The 19,833-nt window shown below is 42.8% G+C and overlaps 1 protein-coding gene across 1 annotated transcript; it reads left to right on the top strand.

Moving 5' to 3' along the window:
• Positions 1-338: 338 nt before the first annotated feature.
• Positions 339-15,983, top strand: PLD4 (phospholipase D family member 4). Its single transcript, XM_071557386.1, has 11 exons — positions 339-478; positions 3,377-3,466; positions 5,184-5,389; positions 6,086-6,269; positions 7,631-7,751; positions 8,102-8,229; positions 8,398-8,598; positions 9,015-9,154; positions 12,086-12,251; positions 13,281-13,377; positions 15,405-15,983. Exons 1-11 carry the CDS (start codon positions 476-478, stop codon positions 15,611-15,613), a joined length of 1,545 nt encoding a protein of 514 aa, XP_071413487.1. The 5' UTR covers positions 339-475; the 3' UTR covers positions 15,614-15,983.
• Positions 15,984-19,833: the final 3,850 nt, after the last annotated feature.

Here is a 19,833-nt window from a genome sequence, read left to right as displayed (position 1 = left end):
GCTGTATTATTTCAAAGAAGCTGATTTTCTTCCTTACATTTGTCCAAGGATGAGCGAGCAAGAGAATGCTTGCAAAAGAAGCTGGGTAGAGGTGGTTTTGAAGGGTTTGTTTGTTTAAAATGAAGCTTCTGGTGGGTTGAGTGATGCAGTGAGAATACTGCTGTGTCTGACTTTACACCACCACATGGGAACTTAGCCATCCAGGCATTGCACAGAGTTATGCTGCACAGGTGAAGATCAGGACCTGGAGTTTAACAACTGGTTTACAATAACTAAATGATAACTTGGGCCTCTGTCAGTGCATGTTGTGAAACTCAGTGTTTAAGAGGAAGTGATCTACAGAAGGAGGGGAAAAAACCAGAAGAGGCCAAAACAAATCTGCTGATGAAAAGCATGCAAGCTGCCCCTTGTACACAGAATTGGGAGTAACACTAGAGTAACAGTAGGATATTCACACAGGAGGAGATCTTCCAGAATGGTAAGTACATTTATCATTATCTTGAGAGAGGTGAGGTTGGCCGTGGAGATCTGGGGATCTTCAAACAGCTCCCAGGGAGGATTCTGTATAGTGAAAAAGTGCATCCTTGTGTTTGAAATCCAAAACTGGGGGAAGGGAGAAAGCAGCCTTAATGTTATAAACAGCAATCTCCTGTGTATACTCAGCAGACTGGTATTAGCTGGTGTTCCAGTCCGTGAAGCAATGCTAACTAGCACTTGTATTTATTACTCTTGGATGAACTTCAGTCATTGAAATGGGCAGCTGGTAAAACCCTGAAAGCTTCAAGGGAGCCACAGTTAATTGTTGACCAGCTACAATATTATTCTTAAGAATTCTGACTGAGTCTCTGATGTTTCCCTTCTTGAAAATTACACTGCCTATTTTAGTGCAGTTCTCATGACTTCTGTACAGATGGCACTAACCTATCAGTAGTCAAATATATCAAGAAGGGCTTTGTTTGAACCAAATGATAGATGATTCTATTACAGTCCATATAAGATCTGTTCACTTTTGTATTTTAAGAAAAACTCTGCTTTTAAAGCCATTTTGTAACTGTTGCTGAAAAAGAGAACTGAAACCAGTAGTTTCTGGTGAGGCCATCACATGGCTGGAAGTGTGCTGACAGCTGCAGTTCCTTACCAAGCCACTATCTGGGTCACCAAGTGTGCCTCTGGGGGCAACAGGGACAAGGCATCACCTCTAAGCTCTGGTTCTGGACTGAGAGAACATGCAGTAGCTGTTTGTTCCTGGCCAGCCCAGCTGATTGGAATAGCTGTGCCAAAGCCAGGAGCTGTGGTGTGCGACCTGCAGTCCCAGCGGGCTCTTCTGGCCCCTGCTGAAGGGCAGCTGCTGCTGTTTGTCAGCTGCCTTTTTCCTTCTCCTTTAAAATCCTCAGTTTCCTACTACCCAGCATCTTCTCTCTTGCTCTCTTTCCTCTCTTCCCACAAAGTTTTCTGGGTTGACATGTGATCACTTTCTCTCAGGGTGGGGAATGATGTGTGTTGCTGTCACACAGCTTTCTCAGCATAGTGTGTTATATTGCGCTAGTCTGCTTGGGCTGACAGCTCTCTGGGGTAAGACATTGGGTCTTTATATTGTGTTTAAAAAATGAACTGGGATTTCAGGGGCATGAAGACCTGACACACACCAGGGAATGGCCAACTGTCCTTCACTGCTGGCAGCCACTCCATTTCTCCAGGGCTGGGAGAATGGATGTTTACCTGCCAACACTTATAACTATTTCTAGTGTAAAAGCTTGCAGCTGAGCCTGGGGGCAGCAAGAAGAAGTGAGAGTGGGAAGAGTGAGTAAAACTGCATTGGAAAGGAGGCACTTCTGTAGGGATTACAGCTGATAGCAACAAGCTGGCCCTGAAATGAAAACATAGCTTTCCTCTCTGCAGCTCTAGTATCCTTTTAAGCATCAGTGTTTTCACCTTTTCTTCCCTCTCCACCTTTCCCACCTTTGCCATTCTTTCTTGTCTGCTCTTTTTGCATCCCTCTGCATTTCCCACGTCACTGTTTCAGACTCACCTTCCTTGTTCTCCAAGACATCCTCCACTCTTTTGGTTCAGCCCCACCAGTTCTTGTGAGATGGGTCCCACAAGAAGCCTTTGAGGCTGTGTCCAACTCCTGCCTGTTCCACACAGTTACAGCATCTGTATGGAGAGATGGAGTGGGCAGGAGTTGGATGCAGCATGGATGTGTGTGCCATGGTGCCTTACTGGAGGGGGAGGGCAGACACTGTAAGCCCATGTGGTTCAGGTGACAATAGCTGTGAACATATGGTAAGATGGATGGGACAAGTCTGGCAGGATCCTTTCTGTCTAAAATTTGAGTGTGGCCACCCACAGAGCAACTGCGTATCCGATATCATTGCAGTGTTCGTCCCCCAGGATACAAATGCCCAGTGGCTCAGGAGTTGAAAGCAGTGATTTGGGGACTGGGTAGGTGGTGATATTATCTGATAGCACTTCCTGAAATCCACCACACCCCAGGATGTGCTTCTTCCTTCCGAGCATGAAAAATGACAGCTGACTCCTATGGGGTGAATTCACCTCTGCCAACATAGGGATGATTTGAGACCCACTGGGCATCTGTCAGGTTTATGAGAAGGCAAAAGAGGCAAGTGCCAACCCCCCTTGCCCGACCATCTGCCGTGAGTTTCAGCATATTTTGGTAGTTGCCCTTACAGTTGCCTCTCCTGGTGGTAACACAAGATTGGAGAAATAAGGTCTGAGAAGGAAAAGAAGATAACTTATTTTCTAGTCATGGCTGCAACAGAGGATAAGGGCAATTTTTATTTTGTCCTGGTCCCTGTCCTCTTAACAGAGTCCCTTCTGGAAGAGACACTGGCATTGAAGACTACTCACAGGCACAGGAAGAGAGCAAGAGCCTGAGTCACACAGAGGATGACACTGATGCTCCACACTATCACCCACAGCTTCTGTACTTTAATTACTGCTTGTTGGCAAATATATTCACTTACAGCAGGACAAAAGTGGGTGTTGAAGGATGGCTGGAAGAGGCAGCCATGCAGTTGTTTACACATTAATTACTGCAGGGATTTTTGTGTGTAGACAGCACTGGGGAAAAACTTCTGGGACCTGTCTCTCTCTCTCTCTCTCTCTCTCTCTCTCTCTCTCTCTCTCTCTCTCTCTCTCTCTCTCTCTCTCTCTCTCTTTCCCCAACTCTCTCTCCCCCTTTGGAATCTGTTAATGTCACTCAACACCCACATAGTACAGGGAGGATGTTGCACAGATCTGTACTTAAATCTCAGAGCACTATATAAAGTAATGGCAGTAACCTGCATTTTTTCTCTGTACCCAAATGTTGTCATAAAGCTTTATTTTTCCCCTTGCATACATTTCTGTTTTTCAGATTGTGAAAAAAGCATTAAAAACATCCCAAAGGTTTAATGAGTCGTCCAACATGAAATTAGGCGTGAACAATCAAAAAGACGTCAAAACGGTAATTATTGGGATACACTACATTTGCTTACAAGAGCTGAGATTACACTGACATTTCTGAAAAGAAATAACAGATTAAGAAGAATGATTTTATTGCCCATTTTAGAAATCCATGTGGGTTTGGATCCTATTTGTAAACAAGTGAGTGACAAAAACGTCATTGATTTATCCAGTAGACTGATCAAACCTTGCCGAGAGGCAATAATGTGGAGCTAAATCCTGCAGCTCTGTCTGGCTCGGGACAGTAAACCATGCTCATACAAAGAGCTTCAATTCCATCATTAGCATTCATGTATTCATTTATTCAGCATGCCTAGAGCACCTGGACATCACAGTACATAGCATGGTGACAGCCAGGATGTGACTTCAAAATAGATTTCTTACCTTAGAAACATCTTCTAAAACCAGAGCAATGCTTAAGTCTTGCCAATGTGTTCATGGGATGAAATGCAGAACTGTTAAAAATTGGTGGAATTTTATTTTTGCCCCTGATGAGACAGAGGGGAAAAGTTTAAGTAAATAGTTTGAAAGTGTTTTCCTCAATCAAGTCACTGCCTGAAATTGATGGGAACACTAGATTTTGAGAAAAGCAGAGAAAATTAAAAGTAAGAAGCTTTATCCACATAGAAACTGAAAGAGAAACTTTCAGAGGCAACTGGTTTCTGTTCTGTTTTCCCATGTGCCCTTCTGGGAGCTCAGATTTATAGCTACAGCCTCACAACCAGCCTCAGACTTGGTTCTCCTGTCTGGAAGTTCAAAAGCTCAGCTCTGAAGTGCATGTTGCTTATCACAGGCTGGTGGATGGCCCCAGCTCCCAGGAATTGCCATAGGGAGCCAGACAAGAGAATTTGGAGGGAAATGGATCTGCACTGGTGGTTGTCTTTTCCTCCTCAGTATAGGGCAGCATTTAGAGCCTGGTGTTACACTTTTCAGTGAGTGGCTGGACTCCAGATCTGGATCTACCTTGTAGCCAGGCTATTTTTATTTTTTTTTCATCTACGTTCAGGAAAAAATGCCTTAACATCCAGTAAAAAGGGAAATGAAGCTAACTCACCACACTAGAATGACAAGGGAATACTGTTCACATGGATAAATGATATTTCTATAATTTCGCTTAAGTGAGTTTAAGTTAGAAGACAAAACTAGAACATGTCCAGAAACCACAAAACTTCCTTCTGCTTCTGATCTGACTTTTATTCCCTGACTCCATGAACTTTTTCTTTATGGTAGTGCAGGGCTTGAATCCACAGATAATCTTGTGTTAGGGATTCCCTTGTTTTGATTTTGGTAGACATTTTGTTGAACATCCATTTGTCTTGTGCTAAAATAAAGCTAATCAATGTCCAACTAATCATAAGTTTTGGGGAAAAAACAGGAGGTTGATATGTTGACACAGAATAAATTAAACCAACACTAACCAACCCCCATTTAGTTTGTGGTCATAGAATTGTTTGAGTTGGAAGGGACCTTTTAGAGGTCTAGTCCAACCCTTCTGCAATGAGCAGGGACATTTTCAACTAGATCAGGTTGCTCATGGCCTTGAACAAGTGGTCCTTACATTCAGTGGTGCATCTAAAAACACTCTCTGCCAGTAGCTGAAAGCAGAACTACTACTCAAAGATTGTAATTTATTTACCTGCACAGGTAGTCATCCATAAACTGGTGTGTCAGTGACTTGGTGATCACTTACATCTTCTCCTGTGTGGGTTCTATTCTAGTTTCAAATCTTAGGGGCAATTTTGATGCTTGGTGTTGTTGTCCTGATGGCTGTTTACCTCATGGAAGTGGACAGCACAGTTGATCCTAACGGAGAAGTAACCGTTGTCAGCATTTACAAAGAGCTGGAGGATGAAGAACTTTACAGATATCTCCCACAAACCACAATAACTGAGGAGGACACCATTAGATCCAATGAGTCCTGCAGGTGAGTCAGGTTTGATGACATGTGGAGAAGCAGTCACCTGGTGGAGAACTAGTTACAATATTATAATTTCAGTATGGATTTTCTTCTCTTCCCATTGTATTATAACTTGATGAAGTAACACTAATATGGGAAGAGCGGGGCTGTTGCTTAGGCATTGGGTAATTAGTAGTTGCCTGCTATGAGGGACAGTAGGGGCAGTATCAAAGCTCCACTCCCAGTCCTGTGCTTGTATGTTCAGCACAGCTCTGTTTCTCCCCTGCCACCTCCAGCCATCCTCTCTTCCTTTGTGACAGTGGTGGGAGGCAGCAGAGTGACCAGAAGGCAAAGTAACTTCTGGGCTCACTTTCTGTCAGAAGCTGGAATGGCAGGAGCTGCCTGTCCTGGGAGAGGATGGTGAGGATATTCAAGTGACAGACTGCCCCATGGAGTTACATTTCTCCTCACCTTCAGGATAGTAAAATAAAAAGCTCAAAACAGCTACTGAGGAAGTAATTCTGCTGGATTTGGGAGGGAAATATACAATCTAAACCTGGCTATTAAAACTAAGGATAAAGAGTACTCCCAGCTTGTTTATCCAGCTCAGCTTATTTGATTTTGAGCTTGACATCCAAAATGGCCTGTTGTGTGGCCTGACAGATGCTTGATGTCCTGTTGGGTCACTGCTTCTTGCTTCACAATGTACAATTGCCATTGCAGCATTGACCTTGTGGAAAATGTTCCTTATGACTTACCCTTTGAGATAAACAGCACTGCAGCCAAACCCTTGTACCAAGCCTGGATGAGACTACTTGATCTAGCCCAGGAGAAAATTCATGTGGCTTCATACTATTGGTCTCTTACTGGGAAGGATATCAGTGTCAATGACTCATCCTCCAAACAGGTAGGATAAAATCAAGCCTGTCTATGGTTGAATGTCTCGTGTACATGGGGCAGATTGGCTGTGTGGTCTGTCTCTTGGGGACATTGCTTGACTCTTCCTGCAAACCCAGAAACGTTTTCCAGGCTCGTCTGAAGCAACTTCCAGTTTCCTCCTCCAGTCAAATTAAACTCTATCTGGGCTCTGTGCATGGCTCTGAATACTTTTATATTGTGTTTTAAGAGCAAGCAGAGGTCAGCCTCAAACCCACACTCGCTTACTCTGTGGATGGCTGACCTGTGTTAAGGGCAGCCAGTGGCAGAGCTGAGGAGCCTACAGGATCTCAGACACAACTGAATGTGCCAGTTCCCACTGGCTAGTTGGAAGGGTCAGGATGCAAAGTCTGCCAGACCTTTAACTGCTGCAGAGGCTGCTTCTCCCACATATGCTGACACTGCACCTGCATCCACCCACTGTGCAGCTGTCCCTGGTCCCTGCCATTGGACAGCAGCTAAGGAGGTTCATCATTCTTTGCAGAGCTGTCCTTCTGGGCACCCTGAGTGGCCAGGCTTCCTGGGGGACCTCTCTGGCTCTACCACCAAAAATAAATGACAGAGGCCATGGCACAGGCTCACCTTGCAACTGTCCATTATGTTTAATTGTCCCTTGGCTCCACTTTTGCCTGTGGCAGCTAGCATTCTCCCAGGCAATGTGAGTAGGGTCTGGGGGACTGTTCTGAAAAACATAAGGGACAAAGCCACCCTGTTTCAGGCAGGCTTAGTTGTGCTGGGAATTGTGCTGTTTGCTGATGACCAGATGCTGGCCAGGTTATTTCTGTGGGTTCAGCCTCTGCCTCCATCCTGGTACACCTTCCACACTGTCAACATGGACTCTCTGGGACTGCTCTACTTGTCTTCCTCCCCAGGTGTTTCTGGAGGTATAAAATAAGTCATTAACTCCACATGAGAAGCAAAAGTCACAGATCTAAGGCTAAGTCCTGTCTCTGAGAAGGGACAGCTCAGTGTAGGACATTCTCTTGTCACCTTTATCCTTAGGCAAAGATGACCCCAAGTATCTGCTGAGCATCAGAATCCAGCATCTGATCTGTACTGGGACATTCACCATTGAAATCTAGGATGTTTGTGGTCATACTTTTAAACCGTGTATCTAATAACATTAAATGACAGAAAATACTTTGATCTGTACATTGGATCAGAATATTTGTTCCCTTTTTTCTGTACTTGAAACATTCCTTAAATGGGTGAAATTTCTGAGTTTCCTTGCATTGCGGTTGTTTAGGAAGCACCCATCAGTAATACTGTACTTGCATATATCTTACTAAATGTTTTATAACAAAATGTAAAAAATAACAATGTACCACACAGGGTGAAGATATTCTGAAGAGGTTTGAGAGATTACTTGCAGAGAATGTCTCTGTGTATATTGCAGCAAGCATGCCAACTTTGGCTACAAAATCAACAGACCTTGAGCTTTTAGAGGAAAAAGGTAATTAATTCCCTTCAGTGATACACTCAGAGCTTCTGTATTGTGTAAAAGGCATCTGAGGGAAACGGGTCTCCAAGGCCTGTTCTGGCACGGTGCTGACATGGGTCTTAGGATAAGCACTATCTGTTCACTACTTCATGAGTTCTGTTGTCACACCCTTAAGGATTTTTCTGAAAGTTCACATTTTGCATATTTTTTTCAAGTTACTGTGGTACCATGTATTGGAGCTTGTGAATTTTGGTAATTATTACTAGCTGCAAAAGTCAGACATGCAGACATGTTCTTGCTGTTGAGGAACCATCTCCATGCTTTATCTAAACTCTTTTTTTCCCGTCCCAATCTTTCTTCAGGGGCTCATGTGAAAAAGATTGATTTTGGACATTTGACAGGAGGAGTGTTGCATAGCAAATTCTGGATAGTAGACATGAAACACATATATATTGGTAGTGCTAACATGGATTGGAGGTCTTTATCTCAGGTAAGCTCTGCTGCTGCATATTCAAAAATCTGGGGCAAAATTCGTGTTCCAGCACACAACAGAGAGAAATTATAATGATGTAGAATATTGACTGAGTGGAAGAAGCAGCAAAGAAACCCCTGGAGGTGGCTCCTCCTGGGGCTTTGATATAGTTTGCTCTCTTTGCAGGTGAAGGAGTTTGGTGCTGTGATATACAACTGCAGCGGCTTGGCCAAAGACCTCTGGAAAACATTTAGTACTTACTGGGATCTCGGATATGCTAATGCTACCATCCCATTCCCTTGGCCTCTTAATTATTCTACCCACATTAACAGCCATCGGCCTCTTGAAGCAGAATTTAATGGAATCTTGACAAAAGCTTATTTTTCTGTAAGTATGTTAAAAAGTAACATAGTAGGCTGTAACCAATGTTTAAGGACTGGCCAGGAATGTTTCTTCAGCAGTTCTCAGTTACTTGTGTTCCAGTTAGATAATAATTTTTTCATCAGATTTCTCTGGACCTACTCAAAGAATAAGGATTGACCCAGCATTGGCTGTCAGGTAGTATGGCAGGGACAGCGTGCAGGTCTCCTTTAATCACCTGTGGGCTCAATAACTATATCAATAAGTATCTGACCTATCAGGACATGAAAGTCATGAAAAATGATAGTGGTCTACCTCAAGTGCTTTGTGTTATTTAAATGAAAACTGGACAGATCTGAATATAAATGAGTCAGTCTTACAAAACACAAATAAACAAACAAACCAAATGTAAATCACTGATATCTGTGTTTTCTTCTTTACAGGCTTCTCCTCCAGCATTTTGTCCATCAGGTCGTACCCATGACCTCTATGCTATAATCAGTATTATCAGTCAGGCACAGAAGTTTGTGTATGTTTCTGTTATGGAATATTTCCCTACCAGCCGCTTCGTTCATCCAAGAAGGTATAATTTTAATCCTGAGTAAATCAGTTGACTTGTACCATATAAAGGAAAAATATGCTATTCCATTCTTTCTGTGATGAAAATATTCAGAATGGAGGGAACTGAGGCATTGCTCTGCACTTACAGCCATCCCATGGACTGTGCCTTCCAGGTACCAAGTGATAGGACAAGGGGAAATTACCTCAAGTTGTGCCAGGGAGTTTTAGACCAGATATTAGGAAAAAAAGTCACAGAAAGGGTTGTCCAGCATTGGAACAGACTAACCAGGGAAGTGGTGGATTCACCATCCCTGGAAGTATTCAAAATGTGTGAAAATGTCACTTGAGTACATGGTTTAGTGGTGAATATGTGGGGCTGCTGGGCTGGCAGTTGGATTTAATGATCCTAAAGGTCTTTTCCCACTTTAGCAATTCTAGGATTCTCTGATTCTAATACTGATGCTACAGGAAGAATGGTATCCCATACCACCCACATGCTTTGTTAGTGTTTTAAAGCAGCCTCCTATGCTCTTCACACAGCAAGAAACCTGTAAAGTGCCAGATGAGGGACAGTCAGGTACAGCTTCCTTCAAAGTTCAACAGAGCAACTTTATGAATAGAGAGAGGAAAGGGAACATGGGAAATCTATCTGACATCAGACTTTTCAGAGGAAATATTGCTTTGCTCTCCTTTTCTGCTCTGTTTTGCTTTCTTTCTGTCCTTTACTTCTGAAGAGTCTTGACTTCCAGCTCTGCTGCCTGTTTGAGGTACTTGACCCATAGTTCAGAGGACGGTTCCTAACTGTCCTTACTGACCTCTGCAATGAGAGCTGAAACAGTCTCTAAAAGAAAATTCTGTCCTTTTTTTTTTCTTCAATAATTCCATCTACGGAAATCCAGGTTTCTGAAGTGTGATGGATGTGTATAGCAGCAGCTCTCAGAGAGAAGGCGGTAGTGGTAGTCTGGAGTAAGCATAGAGTCATAGAACAGTTTGGATTAAAGATCATCTAGTTCCCACTCCCACTGCTATGGGCAGAAACACCTTTCACTAGATCAGGTTGTTAATCTGGCCTTGAGCCTGTGTGTGGTGAACCACTGCCCTGGTCCAAGTGGGCTGCCCAAGGTCACAGCAGAGTTATGCAGACTCTGCACATCAACTCAAATCTCAGTAACACAGAAAATTAGTCATAGGGCAGCACTAAGACTCCAAATCCTCTTAGATATGCTTGAATTAGGATGTTTACATGCAACCAAGTACTCTGAATTATCTGCTTATAACATTTCTGAGTTTTCCAACAATCTCAATACTCTGAGAAAGAAGTTCGTGAGATATAATTATGTACAACATGACTTGCAAAGAATAGGGTGAGGTCTAGGTTGCCATTAAGCCAGAATGATACTATGCATTATGCCCTGTGTCATGACTGTGTAAAGACTTTGCTGTTCAGCTGGGGCACGTGTGTGTTAGAGGGGAGATTTTAGGATAATAGACACAGATAATTCCATAGGCCTTGAAACAAAATCCTAAGAGTAGCTTCCACTTTGAGGATATTCTTAATAAGCCAAACACCTTAGAGCACTTTCAGTTTCCATGTCATACAGTTGAGTCTCTGGGTTTCTCATCTGCAGATTTTAGCCAAGAATAGGTTCACAAAAAGTCTCTTTCCTCTTTAGGATTGAATGTGTTAATACTCCTTATTCTTCATCTGAAGGCTTAATCCACTGTTTGTGACATCTAGGGTTGATCAGACGCAAACAAGACTTCGAAAGGCCCAGGGAAAGTGGTACAGAGCCTCGGGCTATCTCCACAGCAACCAGCTATAGTGCCATGAATTGAGGCTGATTAGTTCAGGTTAGGTTCCTCCAGCAGCTGAGACAGAGGGAACAAAGCTGCTGTCTAATGCCTGAGTGTTAATCAATTAGAAACTGATATATTTAAAAAATTAAAACTGTTCAAAAATAGCATTTCAAATAGCATGTTTTCCCAAGTCTTTCAGGGTCTGTAAGTCAGCCTGAGCCTGAGAGCACATGGCCAGACCATTTATCACAATAGGATGATGCGCAAGGAGGATTAGAGAATTCAGGCCTTTGTACATGAGACCAAAAGGATTAAGGCAAATTAATTCATCATTGCTCTTGGGACTGTGAGTGAGTGCTGGACCTCTCTCTGTATCAGCCCTCCAATCTGTACTAAAGGTGCTTGTCTTCCTCTTTGCAGCACTTGTTAGGATCTACAGAATGAAAATGCTGCTTGGGTGTTTGGAGTTACTAGCCCTGGGATGCACACTGTCCAGCTCTTAATATTATGTAGCTGGGTGAAGGAAATTTTCCCCTAAGCTACTGCCAACACAAGTATCAGAAAAGTGGCTTTTCCCATGTTCAGGAGAGCACAGCTGTGTCTGTTACCTTGGGGGCACACAGCTTGCTGAGGAAGAAAAGGAGGGGTAGAGAGGGATAGAACCTGCCCATGCTGGCTGATGGCATAGGACCACTGTGGACATTGGAAACAGTCTCTCAGACCCTGAAAAGGCCATATTCTGCAAAACAGTTTTTAGACTTTCCTCTGGGCTCTACACTGTCCTTTTTACTCTCTGCCATATGGTCAGGCTTTACATTGGAGTTGCTGTTGTTATTTTTAGTTTCCTAAGGAAACGGCCATGATGGCACCATGCTGTGTGTGTATCTGTTTACCTGCAATTACTAAGCTTTAAAGTTTTTGATCAACTTCAGCTTAGTTTGGAAGTCTCAAAACACACTGTGGAAAGAATGGACTTCGACTTGATAGAAGGCAGAAATCTTGTTTGCACCTCCAGGGAAGGCACAAGTGCTCCACTTACTAGATATCAGAGATCCCATCTGTGCACAGCATTGCTTGTAGTCTCAGTTTATTGTCACAGCTTTCTACTGAACTGTTTAAAAAATGTCCCTTTGTCCACACATCTCTTTTTCTGCAGATACTGGCCAGCCATTGACAATGCTCTGAGACGTGCAGCTTTCAACCACGGAGTGCAAGTCCGACTCCTGGCCAGCTGCTGGACGTACTCTGACCCAGCCATGCTCAACTACCTGAGGTCCCTGCGTGCTCTCAACAACCCACATGTCCACATCAGTGTTGACGTGGTATGATAAGAAACCTGACTTTGGAAAGACAGTTTGAGGATATGGCCCCACACTGATTTTTAAGACTAAGCTCCTGTTTGTGTGTGCAAGGATTAGCTTTTAGAGAAGCAGGTTGTCTGTTTTTGCCATGACTGTTTCACATCCTTGTGAAAATAAGGCTCACGATATAATCTTGGAGGAAGCAGCCACTGCAAGGCACTAGTGATATCAGGATATCAGCCTGGATATGATACTTGAGACATTATCCAGGCAGTTGCTTCCACTGAGCACCGTGACAGTTTATATGTTAACTTAGTGCTCCTTTCAGAGTGCTCCTTTTCCTGCATGGAGTAATTAATTAGTATCATTTTTTTACAGTTGAGAGATCTGCTATATCTGTTCAAGTAGACCTATTTTTGAACACTGTTACACACAGGCCATAGGCTCTAGGCTGGAATGCATCAAGTAGAATGGGAATGGTGTGGATGCCTCAAATATGATGCAGTTACCACAACAGAGAGATGTCACAGAAGATGAAATAGGTTTTAGTAAAAATTTTATATATATATATATATATGTATTTTATATATCTATTTATAAATACATAAAATGTAGATTTTTGTAGGAGTTAACACAAAAAGTTGGGCATTATTGTTTCTTGCAGTACCCCTCATGTCTGTGATCAGCCCATTTTAGCACAAAATAAGAGCAGCAATCAGTGGTAAATGCAGGTCTATTAAACAGCTGTCTAAAACTGCATTTAATTGTCTGCCCTGTAATGATAATAGCTGTGCCACTAATGGAACATTGTGAGGCAAACATTATCTGTATCTGATCTCAATTGCTTATCCATTTTTATGTATAGTAGAAGTACTATTTGTTAGTTTTCTTGGGTAAGAGTAAAATCTCTTTTATTGTGTATTTAATCATAGAGTGTGGAATGTTTTGTTCTCCCCATACAATTCTATTCTTTGAAACTATAGAAAATGCATATTGTCCAATCATGAAGTCTAGTATTTCTGTTTATATTCTTAATTTTTCTCTCTCCAGAAACTCTTCATTGTTCCAGTTCTGAATCACACAAACATTCCCCATGGGAGAGTCAATCACAACAAATATATGGTCACTGATAAAGTAGCCTACATTGGTATGTATTCCATTATTCCAAATACTTACAGTATTTCCAGATCTATTGGATTGAGACTGAGATAGTGTCTTGGTTTGAGGGGAAAAAACCAAAATGTTTACCCACAAGCGGGGGAGGGGCCTCCTCCACCATAATCACACCACTCTTTATCAAATTTAAGAAAAGGAATTTTAATACAAGAAGGATAACTGATATATATATATATATATATATATATATATATATATATATATGTAAACAGACTAGTGCAACCCACTTCCCCAACACCACAAGAGAAAGAAAAAAAAAACAAACAACAACAAAACCCAGTAGGTTTTCCTCCGGGAGGAAAAGTTGTACTTAAGTGTCAATGTCACAGCCCGGCTGGCTGCAGAGTGAGTTTCAGTCCCTTTCCAGCGAGACAGACAAGCAGTGAACTTTCAGATGGACTCCGTCTCTTCCCCCTGTGTTCGCCGTCCAAGAAGCAGAAAAGCACGAGCAACCAGGAGCAATTCCAGGGCAGGCAGCAGCAGCAACGCTGCCAGAACCGGTCAGGGGCAGGCAGCAGCAGCCGCGTGGCCACAAAGCAGTCCGGGCACAGCGGCAGCGAAACAGCCAGGAAAGCCCCAGCAGTAACCAGCAGGGCAGTCTGCCTCCTCGGAGCCCCCACTCCCGCATTCCGCCGAGCCAAGACTGGACAGAATATCCAAAAAAACCACAAAAGAGACAAACCTGCCCCCGCCCAAGTGATCAACAGTTAACTACTTTTGTTAACTGCCGGCCTGGGCAGTTAAGTGGCAGGGGAGAGAATTTACATAATAATCCCAAACTACAACAGATAGAATGGGCTGCAATATCAAAACCCCTCATTTTCACATATAAAGCAGTCTGTCCTGGGTAAAGTACAGATGTGAAGGGAAGACAATAATGTAGGTCAAGTTCCATAAGAGATTATTTCATATGATTGTGAACCATTAGAAACAGAGCATGACAAGGCTGAGTGCACAGCCTGTGACAAGCACAGTGGGAATTTCGCAGCCTGTGTGCTCAAAACGATGCAGTGATATCTGGTGCTCTAGTATATAACATTGTTGTGCTTTAATAACAAGAAATTACTGGGAGGAATTAATTCCACGCACTATTTGTTGAACAGAAGTCTAGGAAAGGAAATGAGAAAACAGTAATGTCATTTGCTGCTCAGTTCCTGAAAGTCAGGATGGTGTTTACGTTTCACCCTTTATTAGGAACTCTCAAAAAAAGAGAATTTGAGAGGGCTCTGTCATTTCAGTCACCTCATCCTCCAATCAATGCACACTCCTATCTTCCAACTGGCTGAGGGTTTGCAGCTCTATTTGCCTTTAATGCTTTAATAGCTTGTTTCATACTGAGTTGGCTTTTGAAGGCAGATACACAGATAACTTGTTTTCATGCCTAAGCACCTTCTGGAATTGTCAGTAGATTTTTCCACTAAGGCAATCATGAGAGGAAGTGCTAAGTGATAAAATGTATGTTTTTTTCACAGTATTTGATTTTCTGAATTGAGATAGCTTTGGAGAGAGACTAGACAATGTCTGCAGATGGATCCTCAGCTATGCCTGGTTTAGAAGCAGTCATTGCATGCTGAGTTCAGAACAACTTCTGAAAGTTTATTGATCAAAGGTCTAGTTTCTCCTTTTGTTTTCTTTTAACACATAAAGAGAATTAAGTCCATTAAGGACTTTTCTTTACACACAGAAACCCACGTCAAACACTGGCTTTTACCCCTCTTAATACTCAAGTGTTACAGTCTATTCCCATATTTATAATGAGTAGATTGGTGCATTCTGTCACAGGTCGTAAGGAATCAGAAGATTATGAACCTTCAGGGCTGCAGTTAATACAGAGTTTCTGAAACCTGAGGTCTAGCATAAGAACGAGGTGACCTGATTTTTGCTGCCTCATCGGTCCTAATGAGATTTGCAGTCATACAGCAAATCAACAAAGCCTGGAGATCAAACAGTACACTGGGAAATGAATGTTTTCTAATCAGCTACTTTTCCATTGCATAGGGACTTCCAATTGGTCAGAAGATTACTTCATTAATACAGCTGGCGTGGGACTAATTATCAAACAAAATTCCACCAACCTGCAAAAGAGTCAACTGCCTGTCCAGGAACAGTTGAAAAACCTTTTTGAGCGAGACTGGAATTCCAAATACGCAGTGAAGCTGGAAGATGTACAGGGACAGAAAGACTGTAACTGGAGTGGCAGACTCTGAAGTGAATTGAAATGTACTTTTAAAATAGACAAAAAAAATATATTTGAATTTTGTTCCCATGCAAATCAAGGAATGTTATTTTTGTCTTTGTCACAGAAATCACTTCCTCAGGGTGTCCACATTGATGACATGAGAATTTCTGATAGTTAGTTAGGTCCTACAGACTCTGCCTACAAAACCATTAGTCAGTGTGTGATGTTCAATTTTTTTGTATGATTACCTTATCCCAGAGTTAATGAAATGCATAGTGTTGTATGACAAGCTGTCTGATATTAACATAAACATGGAAGATCTTCATACATCAGAGACACAGATTGCTAATGCTGTGCTATTTTAACTTAGAAAATTATATATTTCAACCTAAATGGTCCATTAACAGTGTTTGCTTACATGTGTTTAAGCATATTTTTAATAAATTCCTGGCCACTTTAAGATTTGAGCCATGTATATGATCACCCACAACAGTGAGGGCAGATTCTTAAAAGCATTTAGGGATTGGGGAATTAGGGAAATACCCATTTTTAAGTGTTGAGGCTACTCACTAGAGATAAATGCCTGGGGTTTATATCTTGGGGCCAGCTTCCAGCTCAGCTGCCCTGGAGTCCTGAGTGTCTGGGGATGTTTGGATGTCTGTGTGTTGGTCTTGTGCAGCAAACAGGATGTGGGGTGGCAGGGCAAAGCTGCTGTGTGGATGCTGTTGTGGCAGAGGCATCCCCCCTACACTTCAAGCAATGGTTGCAGAGCCTCCTCACTCCTTTTGGTCTGCCCTGGTGCTGGTCCTATCGGTGTTGTGTCTCTGGGCTGCCTTTTCTTCTGCAGTCACACAGGGACCATAACCCTGAGCTATCCGCTGCCTTGTATCCACATCCACCACTGCGTGGCGGTTCTGCCCTGGGGGACTCTCTGAAGTGAGAAGGCAGGGCATGTGCTCCAGTTGTGGAGTGGTGTGAGTGACACCTGGCTGGGGCTCCATGAGCCTTGGCAGGGCTGTGAACCTCTGCCTGACACTGGAAGTGGAGTCTCAAAGTGAACTTTTCATTTGGAGACTGATGCATAGCAGAGGGGAGAGACCCCATAGAAGGACTGGGGAAAACCATGTCCTGACACTCCATCTCTGAGCTGTGAAAGCACAGCTAGTGTCTCCAGCCCCAAAAGGTGTGTGGCAGTGCATGGTTTCACTCTTGTCCTGACAGGGCTTATTCAGTTGCATTTTGGCTCTAAGGCCCCTCCCTTGCCACAGACACAGCCCTGAGTGGGGGGAGTACAGACTTCCCCATCACAGTGCAATCTCCCCACCTTATCCCCAGAGGAAGTGTTTTTTGTGGGTTTGAATCCCTGCTCTGTGCTGAGAATGACAAAGGGACCTGTTGTGATCCTCTGTATGTGGACTGATTTATACTTCTGTGAATACACACATATTCAGAAATGATCCCAACCAATTTTTCATTTTTTGATTTTCAGACTACTCCATAGCTATCTCTTCCAGATGCTTCCTAGATTCCTTGGATTATTTTACCCATCCTTACAAATCAATACATCTTGTTACTAAGGCAGATTTTTTTAAGACATGTAGTTACATTTACAGGTATCACTGAAATTCTGTGAATATTCACATACATTCAAAAATATTGAGGAATACGCAGGTGCTTTTAGTGTTCTCATCCCCTATTTCCTTACCAGAGTCAGCTAGAAAGTCTTTGTGGGAAGTTGCATCTTTAACCAACAAAACATTTTTCTGTAACGGAGTGCACTCCTCTAGATGGCACTCGAAGCTGTGTTTTTGCTGTTTCGGAGGGGATAGATACTGCAGCATAAGAAGAAAACTTCCTTCTTCTCTAGTAGTGATCTCAAATTTGACAGCACTGGATTGGTTGTTCAGTGAGACAGAGTTTCTGGACAAGCTGGCAGAATTGTGTTAACCCCCACAGGCTTCATATGGGCATAAGGTTCAGCTTATGGGGGAAATTGATGCTTATGAGAGTGCTCTTTTATTTTCTCTGCTGAAACTACTGGTTTTCCTCTACATGTGAAGGGTGGATTTACAATAAAGACAATGCAATAGATCTAGGGGAAACTTGAGTTTATTTCACTGGTTTCCTGTGAGACTTTTAGGTCTCTTCATAGCTTGATTCTTATTTACTTGTTCTCTATTAAAAAGGTAGAGGATCCTGTAAATCATAACCAGGTTTTGAGTCTCAGTTTGTTTCTTTTCCATTTATGAAACAAAGTTATAATAGTCATTATCTATTTATTTATTTGTCTCTTTCTCTAGATTGTGACTTCTTCAATCTAAGGATTGTACCAAATGTCAGCTGGGGCCTCCTCCAGTGGTATTCATTAGCATATATTTATTATCCTTGCATGGATTGGATACTAGAAAAATGTTCTTCACCCAAAGGGAGATTGGGCACTGGAACAGATTTCTCATGGAAGTTGTCAGAGTATCAAGCCTGACAGAGTTCACAATGTATCTGGACAACACTCTTGGACATGTGGCATGATTCTTGAGGATGTCCTGTGTAGAGCCAGGAGTTGGACCTTGTGGGTCCCTTCTGACTCGGGATGTTCTATGATTTTCCAGTTTCATTGCAGGCTGTTCAGATTTTTGCCAGTATTGGTTTAGTTACATCTACAAAGAGTTGCTGGTTTGGATCTTGAGCAAGGATGCTCTTCTCTGATCAGTTCATCTCATGTACCTGTGTTATGAGGGAGTACAATGTGAATGAACCGGCCCTGGTTTACCTTAGTGGCTTTCACCTGGAGCAGCTGCACTGCTCTCCCAGCAGGCTCCTTTCTGAGAGCCCTTGGTTTTGTGCAGTGCCTTGTGGCTACAGCACTGCTGACAGCAATGGAGATGACAGCACAGGTTATGGCTCCACAGGTTATGAGCACTGACAGGAGTCATTTGGCTTCACATGTTAGACAGCAGCATGTGCCAAAAGCTTCAGTATTACCTGGTTTCATTTTTTCCTGCCATTACCCAGGATTTTCCTTTCCCAGTTGTTCCAGATACCTGTGTTGGTTTTGCCCAGATACTGAAAATATTTCATCTACCATTTATGCTGTACCAAGGCACTCTTAATTTCGTGACAGTCAGAATTATCTCACCAGTCCCTAGAAGATAGCTCCAGGGTCATCATTGACAGACCTCTGCTCTCTGCAGCTTTCCAAGAAGGGGAAGAAGAGAGGAAGGTGCTGATCCCTTCTCCCTGGTATCCAATGATAGATCTTGTGGAAATGGTTCAAAGCTGGCTGTGTGTGCTCAAAGCCCAGAAAGCCGAATGAACCTTGGGCTGCATCAAAAGGAGTGAGGCCTGCAGGTCAAGGAAGGTGATTCTTCCCCTTTACTCCACTCTTGTGAGACCCCACCTGGAGTTCACGTAGAGTTTTTGTGCCCCCAGCATAAGGAGGGTGTGGAAATATTGGAGCAAGTCCTGAGGAGGGCCACAAAGTTGCTAAAGGACTGGAGAACCTACCCTATAAAGATAGACTGAGAACGTTGGGGTTGTTCGGTCTGGAGAAGAGAAGGTTGCATGGAGACCTCAAAGCAACCCTGAAGGGAGCCCAGAGAGAAGCCAGAGAGGGACTCTGTCATGAACTGTAGTGATAGAGAAAGGTGTAATGGGTACAAACTGAAATGGGGGACATTTAGATTAGATATTAGGAAAAAATTCTTTACTGTGAGAGTGATGAGATACTGTAACAAGTTGCCCGAAGAGGTTGTGGATGCCCCAACCCTGGCAGTGTTCAAGGCCAGGTTGGATAAGGTCTAGTGGGAGGTTCCCTGCCAATGGGACTGGAACTAGATGATCTTTGAGGTTCCTCCAACACTTTAGCATTCCATATAGAAATGAAGAACACCTCAACCTACAGACGGTTAGAAAACCAAATACACTTCATTTACAACCCAGTCTCTAAATGTTTTGCTGTGTCTGCTTTCCCTGTACTAAGCAGAACATGGAGAAGGAAAAGACAGGATTAAAAAACTACTATAATGAAACCTGATGCAAATTTGGGCTGGGATTTTCAGAATCAGAAATGTCAGTAACTCACACTACTCAAGTTATTATTCATATGGTGAGTTTATTGTGACTTAAGAATATAGACTGTTTTACTGGTACATGTGAAGGCTGTCACATACACACTCTGGTTTCCATTGTGCATTTGAGAGAAGCATTGATATAAACAAAGAAGCAAATAATTATATACATCTCCTTTCC

This window comes from Pithys albifrons, chromosome 6 (genome assembly GCF_047495875.1).
Source record: "Pithys albifrons albifrons isolate INPA30051 chromosome 6, PitAlb_v1, whole genome shotgun sequence".
Lineage (NCBI taxonomy): Eukaryota > Metazoa > Chordata > Aves > Passeriformes > Thamnophilidae > Pithys > Pithys albifrons.
This window is presented reverse-complemented; position numbering and strand designations above follow the sequence as displayed.